The 10,770-nt window shown below is 34.1% G+C and overlaps 1 protein-coding gene across 1 annotated transcript; it reads right to left on the bottom strand.

The window, feature by feature from the left end:
- Positions 1–682: 682 nt before the first annotated feature.
- On the bottom strand, positions 683–7,504 carry LOC139872639 (protein ORANGE-LIKE, chloroplastic-like). Its single transcript, XM_071860553.1, has 8 exons — positions 7,246–7,504; positions 4,758–4,875; positions 4,524–4,637; positions 4,333–4,419; positions 4,168–4,244; positions 1,927–2,054; positions 1,101–1,237; positions 683–998 (listed from the first exon to the last, which is right to left on the bottom strand). Exons 1-8 carry the CDS (start codon positions 7,443–7,445, stop codon positions 921–923), a joined length of 939 nt encoding a protein of 312 aa, XP_071716654.1. The 5' UTR covers positions 7,446–7,504; the 3' UTR covers positions 683–920.
- Positions 7,505–10,770: the final 3,266 nt, after the last annotated feature.

Here is a 10,770-nt window from a genome sequence, read left to right as displayed (position 1 = left end):
ACATAACTTATTGACCTATTTTTTTTAAAAAAATTTGTTGACATACAAATGGACATTTAATCTATGACAACATAAAATAGCAGTGACATTTGTTACGAGACGGAAGTAATATATTAAAAAAAAAAAAAAATTAGTGCCTGAAAAGATGATAAATATGTATCTTATTGCGAAATATATGTGTTTGAACTGTAGTAAAAAAGATTGATTTTGAACCAAAAATTTGGTGAACATCAAATTTTAATTTATCTTTAGACAAAACACTCTTAAAGGAAAACCTGATATTCTATATCCATCTGTGTAGAATTCTGCAAATCGCAACACACCCAAGTATTCGACATATATAAAAGTGATATATAAATATAATTGTAAAAACGTAAATAAGAGCAATATCGACTTCAGATCAATCAAGTTTAAAAGTTATCATTATCATATAATCCAAGTTGTATAATGCTAATATACTACTCTCCAAGTTGTATATATTGTAATATTGTATAATAACATTATTATTATGATCACGATACATATGAGAGGAAATGAGCATAGATATTCACACCATTTAACTTTGATTATTTACTGATGTGTCTCACTTTAGTCACTTTATTTAATTAACACTAATACTTTTTAGTTTACATCATACTATTGTTGAATAATATTAGACGAGTTAATAATCACCCAGACAACGAAAACCAACAAAGTTCTGTATTTTGACCACATACCATATTTAAATTGTAGCTTCATTAAACATTACTCCGTATAACCTATACTTCACCAACACAATTTGAAGCAAACATTTATGGTTTAGTAACACATATATCAATTTGCTACACGACTTTCTTTAAGCTTGTTACACTGAAAAAGCTTGTTACACCGAAAAAACGCCACCAAGTTACAACTGAGCTTCATTGTTTCAAGAGTGCTCTTTAGACAAATGGGTCTATTCGACGATCATGTTCACTTGCCATTACCATTCCAGTGCAAAGACATGTTGGGCACATTACCTGAATCGCAAAGTCACAACTGATTAGAAACCACAGAATATGTCACACAACTTTGTACGCTTAAACTCATCTGAAGTTTCATAAATGACCAGTTTGCAGTACCTTTCCTGCCCCGGAACAGTTAAGACACCTTCGAGTAGTGGGAGCTTTTAATGGACGATCAGAAGCATTTGATACAGATATCGGCTCCATGTTTACACACACACCACTAGAAGAACAACGAGCACAAGCCAAGTACCCTATATTTTTGTATACGAACATCCTTGATTAAAAGCGGTAAGATCGATATAAAGGGCTACATGTGGCAAGGCTAGTTGTATAATGGGTTTGGAAAGTGACTTTTGTACGGGCCGGATCAAGTTGGCCTGAAACAGTTTGGGACAAAGTGTGCGTTTGATAAAACTGAATGGTTAAGCGTTGAATGGTTCATAATCTGAATGATCTAAAGGTTCTGAATGACGATAAGTTGTTTGATAATCATTCGATGTTAATGATGTAAAATTACCTTACTAGCATTTATATGAATAACAACTAGAATATAGTTGTTTAATAAGTGTTTATGATATAATTTAAAGAGGATATTTTACATAAAATTTATGTGCTTATGGTTAAGAAAGTATTTCAGCTCTGAATGGTTCAGCACTGAATATCGCATCATCAGTCATTCAGATGTAAAAAAAAAACGTGTTGAATGCTAAATGGTTCAGCATTCAACACTGAACCATTCCATTAAGCGGTTAACAAACACACCCTTTACTTTATATCCAAAACTAATTAGTGTGTTAAATACTCAAAAATCTGATTACAAAAATTGTATTCTATCTTTTAAGTATCGCTCCATTTGACCCGTTTCCTTTATGCTATATTTCATTATACCCATTCGAGATAAAGCATAAACCGAATAGACCAATTCATAAGTGCAACTTACCAGTTCCAAGACAATACTTGCACCTTTTATTCTCTTGTTGTTTGACATTGTTGGCTTCAAGCAACATGAGAGTTGAAATTACACCCACGGCCCCACCGGAAAAGGATGACACTATCGGATCCACCTGACTGTAATAAACGTAGCAAGTTTTTGTGTTATTTTCAGCTTTATATACAGTATATAATCTGATGCAGGATTAGGTGGACTTGCGAATGGGTTGACGGATATTAGGCTCGTAAATATTGGACTCATAAATATTAGGTTCACAAATATTGAGTTCCATGATTATTTTCAAGATTTTGTGTATGGGATTAATCATGTACGAATGGGAGTTGGGTAAATAAGAAAACAAGTCAGTCAACAAGTTAGTAGATAATAAGGAATTAAGGATTGCTTTGGTTTGTTTTGATTTTATCTAAAAGTGACATATTAGTTGGTAGGTGATAAGCTACATACGGCAAAAAGGGGGTTTAACAAGAGCCATGATTGGTCAACTAATTTTACTCCTTATCCAAATACTCCGTATTAGTTTGTTACTTTAGTTTATCGTATAACTTGTCATGGGGCTATAAAGACTCTTGGTATTTTACTTTAAAAATTCAATTGATATTTGAGTTAAATAAAAAAGATACGTGAGAGCACGTTTTGTTACAGAAGCCGAGAAGGTTTCTTTTCTTTCTTGTTTTTATTGTTTAAGCCACGATCCTCAATTCCGCATTATGTGGTATCAGAGCTGAACATGCTGAACTTGTTCATGGGCTGAAAAATATTAGACCAATAAATATTAGGCTGACAAATATTAGGCTCCTACAAGATTACTTTGGAGAAACTCAAGTTGGGCCTCCCATTTGGGCTGATGGCTTGTGAAGGAAGCAATTAGCAAGGCAGATTTGATGTTATTTGGAAAAAAAGATTCGGTGGCATTTAAGCAATGAAATCGGTGGGATTTAAATTCCATAATTATCCATATTTTGTTACGTATTATCTTGTTTGTTTCCTATTATCTTCTTATTAGTTATTTGTATTTAAAGGGATTTAGATTATTTTGAAAGTCAGTCTTTGATATTATTATTTTTGAGAATAAAGAAGCCGAGGCTTTGTTTATCATATTCGTGTTCATCAATTGTTATTTCTGTTTGGCCACGATTCTTTTTACATTATTTGGTATCCAGAGCTCAGGTTTTGGCCAAACAATGTTTCGTGGAGGTTATCGAGGAGGATATTGCAGAACCGCCGACCGAGGCAGCGATGGAGATAATCGTAGACACGCCGAAAGAGGCAACGAAGACCCTCGAGACACAGAAATTGAACGATTATATAAGCGAATCGTCGAGTTGGAACTGAACCAACAACGATTCCCAGCGCGCTACGATTCGAAAAGAATCGATTCAGAATCCATTTATGATACTGAACCCATCTATGATACAGATGGTGAAGATGGAGAATCCATTTATGATACCGAACCCATCTATGATACTGATGGTGAGGTATCTTTTTCTTTTTTTGAATCTGATTATAAAAGTGATTTGGAGGTAGTTACTAACAAAGACACCAATATGCACAACGAAGATGTTGATTTGAAAATTAATTTCAAAAAAACTGATCTTGGTCTAAACAATATTGGTGAGGACCACCTCCCCGTTGCAATATTTGGCACTTTCATTGAAAATAATATTGTTCGTGTTGTTCGTAAGGATCTTTTAAAATTTTCGGTCCTTGAAGTTGTAGACTCGAGGACGAGTCTTTTCGAAGAAGGGGAGAATGATGCAGAATCGGGTAAACATGCTGAACTTGTTAATGGGCTGAAAAATATTAGACCAATAAATATTAGGCTGACAAATATTAGGCTCCTACAAGATTACTTTGGAGAAACTCAAGTTGGGCCTCCCATTTGGGCTGATGGCTTGTGAAGGAAGCAATTAGCAAGTCAGATTTGATGTTATTTGGAAAAAAGATTCGGTGGCATTTAAGCAATGAAATCGGTGGGATTTAAATTCCATAATTATCCATATTTTGTTACCTATTATCTTGTTTGTTTCCTATTATCTTCTTATTAGTTATTTGTATTTAAAGGGATTTAGATTATTTTGAAAGTCAGTCTTTGATATTATTATTTTTGAGAATAAAGAAGCCGAGGCTTTGTTTATCATATTCGTGTTCATCAATTGTTATTTCTGTTTGGCCACGATTCTTTTTACATTATAATCTTAGTTAATCTTTTATTTTATTTTTTGTACGCACCTCAGCTGCATAGGCAAATGCAGGTTGCTGATAAAATCCTTATATGAGGTGCCACCCACACCTAGTTTTAGCTCCAACTGACATAAAAATGAGTTTTCATGTTACAATCACATATGTGATAAGTGATAACTCATTATAATAATGTTGTTACAAAATTGAACTTACAATTGGTGCAAGAAGGCCACCAAAAAGAATAATCCCGGATATAAATGAAAAACTCGTCAAATACAGTTGCTTCAATGTCTTTGGCGTCTAATTCAAATTTATTTTAAAAATAATAATAATAATAAAAATAAAAAATTAGTCCATAAAAGTATATTAAAACCAAAAGATAATAAATAGAAATTGTGAATTACCACGGCAGGTAAAAAAGGGATTGAAGATGGAATATCAGGCATCTCATCGTATACAGGGCTGCTCTCATTGACTTTTATGTTTTTCAAGCGTTGTTGAACTCGTAACCTCCTCACCTGCAAAATTTAACACATTATATATGTACCATTAACTACCTTTTTTCACAAACGAAAACTTGGATAGGGGTAATAGTATCACGATGCATGAAAACAATCACTTCGAATAGAAAACCGTACCTCTTCCATCAGGAGAAATATCCTATTGCGCCTACTCCTTATATTATCTTGTATTTCGTTTGCTTGCATCTTAACAAAATCCTGAACAGTTTCTGGTCCTTCTATAATGCAAAAGTTGCTGCATCCACAATCAATTTCCACAATTTTTTGTATGAATTTTTTTATTAAGAAAAGTATAATCACTGTTCGAATTTCTATAATAACTAAAGCCTATTCTAGACACATAACGATCTAGAATACTTCTAGCCCTCTTAACTGTGAATCGTGATAGATAAATTTAAGTTTGTTATGAGCATATGATAAAACGATTAACACGAACATTCTAAAGGATATACAAGATTTAAAATTTAGAATTTCTTGAAATAGGTTTTTGTATTATAATCTGATGAATTTGTATATTTTTATGTGATTACAGAGTTTCAAGAAAAGTTTTTTAAAATTTTGTATCTATGCGTATAATGAATTTTAACATTATTTCAGGCTTAAAAAATGGATCCTAAAACCACGCAATTGATAATCAGCTAGCATCTTCTTCAACAAGAGCACAGAGTGATATTGATAGATTAAGGGTATATTTGGGAAAACTAGTGGATAGCTCGTAGCTTGTAGCCGTTAACGGGTAGTTTGTAGCTGGTAGTTGTTAGCTTTTTATAACTATTGGCTGTTTAGCGGAATAGCTGAAACTGTTAAAAATAAAGAGTAGAATGACAAAAAACAAGGAAGTTTTTCTCAAACGCTAGTTCTAGTAGCTTTTAGTTTTTTTTTTTTTTTTTTTTGAAAGGCAAGTTGTCGGCTTCACCCAGAGAGGTATTAAGCATCTTCGTGATCATTTGCCACGTACGCACGCACTTTCGGAAGGAAGCCCGAATCGCATTACAGGAACCCGATCCTTGAACCATCCCAAGGGGAAGGCGGACGGATTTTGAATCCTGAATGGATCCGGGAGAAAACCCCCCTCGAGGTCAATCTGGAGCTCCATATTTTAGGCAGATTAATTAAGAGGGTGAACAGAGTGAGACTCGAACTCACGACCTCAACCTCAACCCCAAACACAAGGAATGTGGATACCCTCCGTCTAAAAGCTTTTAAGGACCTTTAACCAAACAAAGTTTTTTATTAGATACGAGCTTTTTCATAAAAGCTAGAAACTCCTAAAAGCTCAAAAAAGCTCGCATCCAAACATACCCTAAGGGATTCGATCGAGCAAATGGAAAGTGATAGTGAGGATGTGTGGATATTGAAGAATCAAGGATGCAAAGATTGTTAGTAACAGTGAGAAAGCTAAGGCAAACCACATAATAGCTGGAAACCTAAAGATGAAAAAAAATTAAAATTGCTGATAACAAAACAAGAAGAATATCAAAAACTATACAAGAAGTATAATGATACGCATAATGATCCGTCTCAAAACAAGCAAGCGTCCCGACAAGGATTTTACCCGGCACGGTCTGTCCCGAAACACGGACCCTTTCCCAACATCCATCCGACGTCATCTCAGCAACTTCACCATGCCAGACGAACGGCTAGATCGAGATCCCGGATGACACACATATAACCGGCGTCATGTAGCCAGTCATTGTGACAAGTGGAGAGCAAAACCGTTCCGGATTAGGCCAAGAGCTCTGACACCTTAGCCGGAACCGATATGTTGCTGGTAACCGTCACCACTTCTCGGTTCAGCATTTCAACTCGGCATAACGATACCCTCCCGGGACAAGCACGCCGTCCCGGAGAAAGTGCACTGTCCCGGAACAGATACCTCGTCCCGGAACAAGCAAGTTGCATGCCACATCAACCCACGAATCTAGGAAAGTTTGTTAGGATCTGCTTGATTATTCCCATGAAAAGGACATGTGCCACGTCACCCCTCGGGATTGACAAAGTTCGTTATAACCATGAAAGGGACATGTGTCACGTCATCATTCCCTCCTAACATCTATAAATACATGAACAAGATCGTTTATTACGTAACACTGGATGCATTAATGTTACTCTGCCCAAATTAATCACGATAGCATTACTCCAGTCGTTAACTCAATTCCGATCAGCGCTCCGATCATCGTCGGAGCTAATCTTCACTCTAAGATATTAACTTATTCGATTCCGATCGAATAAGGTTAATTTAATCGATTGTTTTACGCCCTCCGAGTCCAGATTCCAAATCGGGTTTGCACAATTATTGGAGTTAAAACATTCGACTGACTCTTTTTCCCAAATCAAGCACTCAAACCCGAAATCTATTATCCCTAACCGATTTTGGTTTGATCAAAGTACAAACATAACGTTCTAGAATACCCTTCGCCAAATCTCACGTTTTGTTATCTAGTTCATATAAAATGCACACCAAAATCTCTAATACAAATGACATAAGTATAAGTTTAGTGTTATCAAAAAGCAATACAAAAATATAAGTTTATGCGAGTTAAATTCAATAAATTCTGATTGTTATCCAGAAATAGTATAAGATATTTAAGCATTAGAAACAGACCTAGGAACGTTGTCGCCTAACGGAACGTAACCGGAAACGGCAGCATCGTCATCTGAAGAAGAACGTATGATTGAAGGTCGACGGTTAGGGTTTAGATATTTGAATTGAATTATGGATTTAGATGTACTGAAATTGACTGAATTGTTATTGTTATTTATGGAGGATGGATTAAGGTAGCATTTGAGAGAGATGCAAGTCATGATTAGGGTTTTGGATTGAGTTCGTGTATAGTTGATGGTATGCTGCTAGAATGAAATTAAAGTGTTTTTTGAAGAAGATAACAATAACAATGAACAGAGGGATAGTAAATGGTTTTGTCAGTTATGGACGAAAGGATCTTTTAAAGGGGCATCTTTTTCATTTATATATACACTAACTGTGCTAAACGACATCCAATAAGGTTCCGGCACATACCCAAAATCACTGTTATACTGTAGAAATTGCAGTAGCATTTTTTTTTTTTTTAATTAACACCGATCTCAGGCAGAAAAATGAAAGGTCCAATTTCAGGTTAACGCACACCAACAATTAAGAAGATCTCACGCATACGTACACCAAAAACAAAACAAAAAAATTCTTTTTTCGATCCATTCAATGGAACAAACATAGAAGTCAGATGAGGGTTCAAGATCTACAATCACTGAACAATGGTGGCTTGAAACTGATTTTGTTCTTCGCCATCGGGACATTAAAAGAGAAGGTATTAAACAAATTACTATGCTTTAAAAAGAACTAAACATATTACTAGCAGAAACCGTCGATCGATATTTCGTTCATTTCTGTTTTTGGCGGCAACAACAATTCAGATATGCGGCAGCAGCAATAAATTCGTAAATCAACGTTTGTTCCTATTTCGGATCAAACAGACGAATAGAAGCAACCGCTAATTTTCGTCATCTGATTCGTAAATCACCTGGTTTCTGAAATTTGCAGGGTTCTCCATAATATGTTTTGATTTTAAATCCATGAAGAGTTGTTTTGAATCCGTTTTAGGTGGATAAAATGTGATTTATTGTAAAAAAAAAAAAAATGTGACGGCTGAAAATGTAGACAAAATTAGGGTTGTTATTTGATGGAAAAAAGAGGGTGAATTCTTATCTCTTTATTCTCACACTCAAAAAAAGATAATAAAAATTGGCCGTAAATTTTTACAAACCTTTTATAATGGGCTTTGGCTCAACTTATAAAAATAAGAATAACAAATACTTAATGATTAACAAACATGATTAACAAACATGTTTTATACATAATAATAAATCATATATAAGAAAATGTTAAATTAATGAATCTTTAATCGACTAAAATCACCTCACGGTAAATTAATCTTTTTACAATTTTTCCACTTCTTTTTTTACCTTCAATTTCATTTCTTTAATTTATTAAACATTTAATTAACCGACAGTTAACCCTTTTTTGAACGTTAAATTAACTGATTGTTAAGCGATCAAGACCACCATACAATGAAGTAATTTTTTTTACAATTTTTCTTCGCTTCCTTTTTTCCCCTTCCTTTATCATTTCTCTATTTTTTAAACGTTTAACTGGCGGTTAACCGTTTTTTAAACGTTCAATTAACCAACAGTTAACCGAAGAAAACAATACCGCAGCGACGCTCGGGCCTTTTATACTCGTATACACTAATTGTGGTAAATGACATCCAATAAGGTCCCGCCACATACCCCAAAATCATTGTTATACTGTAGTAATTACTGTAGCATTTTTTTTTTTTTTTTTTTGAATTAAAACCAATCTCAGACAGAAAAATGAAAGGTCCAATTTCAGGTTAACGCACACCAACAATTAAGAAGATCTCACGCAACGTACACCAAAAACAAAACAAAGAAATTTCTTTTTTCGATCCATTCAATCGAACAAACATAGAAGTCAGATGAGGGTTCAAGATCTACAATCACTGAACAATGGTGGCTTGAAACTGATTTTGTTCTTCGCCATCGGGACATTAAAAGAGAAGGTATTAAACAAATTACTATGCTTTAAAAAGAGCTAAACATATTACTAGCAGAAACCGTTGATCGATATTTCGTTCATTTCTGTTTTTGGCGGCAACAACAATTCAGATATGCGGCAGCAGCAATAAATTCGTAAATCAACGTTTGTTCCTATTTCGGATCAAACAGACGAATAGAAGCAACCGCTAATTTTCGTCATCTGATTCGTAAATCACCTGGTTTCTGAAATTTGCAGGGTTCTGAGGTTGAATCCATAATATGTTTTGATTTTAAATCCATGAAGAGTTGTTTTGAATCCGTTTTAGGTGGATAAAATGTGATTTATTGTAAATAAAAAATAAAAAAATGTGACGGCTGAAAATGTAGACAAAATTAGGGTTGTTATTTGATGGAAAAAATAGGGTGAATTCTTATCTCTTTATTCTCACACTCAAAAAAAGATAATAAAAATTGGCCGTAAATTTTTACAAACCTTTTATAATGGGCTTTGGCTCAACTTATAAAAATAAGAATAACAAATAATTAATGATTAACAAACATGATTAACAAACATGTTTTATACATAATAATAAATCATATATAAGAAAATGTTAAATTAATGAATCTTTAATCGACTAAAAACACCTCACGGTAAATTAATCTTTTTACAATTTTTCCACTTCTTTTTTTACCTTCAATTTCATTTCTTTAATTTATTAAACGTTTAATTAACCGACAGTTAACCCTTTTTTGAATGTTAAATTAACTGATTGTTAAGCGATCAAGACCACCATACAATGAAGTAATTTTTTTTACAATTTTTCTTCGCTTCCTTTTTTCCCCTTCCTTTATCATTTCTCTATTTTTTAAACGTTTAACTGGCGGTTAACTATTTTTTAAACGTTCAATTAACCAACCGTTAACCGAAGAAAACAATACCGCAGCGACGCTCGGGCCTTTTATACTCGTATACACTAATTGTGGTAAATGACATCCAATAAGGTCCCGCCACATACCCCAAAATCATTGTTATACTGTAGTAATTACTGTAGCATTTTTTTTTTTTTTTTGAATTAAAACCAATCTCAGGCAGAAAAATGAAAGGTCCAATTTCAGGTTAACGCACACCAACAATTCAGAAGATCTCACGCATACGTACACCAAAAACAAAAAACAAAATCTTTTTCAATCCATTCAATCGAACAAACATAGAAGTCAGATGAGGGTTCAAGATCTACAATCACTAAACAATGGTGGCTTGAAACTGATTTTGTTCTTCGCTATCGGGACATTAAAAGAGAAGGTATTAAACAAATTACTATGCTTTAAAAAGAACTAAACATATTACTAGCAGAAACCGTCGATCGATATTTCGTTCATTTCTGTTTTTGGCGGCAACAACAATTCAGATATGCGGCAGCAGCAATAAATTCGTAAATCAACGTTTGTTCCTATTTCGGATCAAACAGACGAATAGAAGCAACCGCTAATTTTCGTCATCTGATTCGTAAATCACCTGGTTTCTGAAATTTGCAGGGTTCTGAGGTTGAATCCATAATATGTTTTGATTTTAAAT

The sequence above is a fragment of the Rutidosis leptorrhynchoides genome, chromosome 10, assembly GCF_046630445.1.
Source record: "Rutidosis leptorrhynchoides isolate AG116_Rl617_1_P2 chromosome 10, CSIRO_AGI_Rlap_v1, whole genome shotgun sequence".
NCBI lineage: Eukaryota > Viridiplantae > Streptophyta > Magnoliopsida > Asterales > Asteraceae > Rutidosis > Rutidosis leptorrhynchoides.
This window is presented reverse-complemented; position numbering and strand designations above follow the sequence as displayed.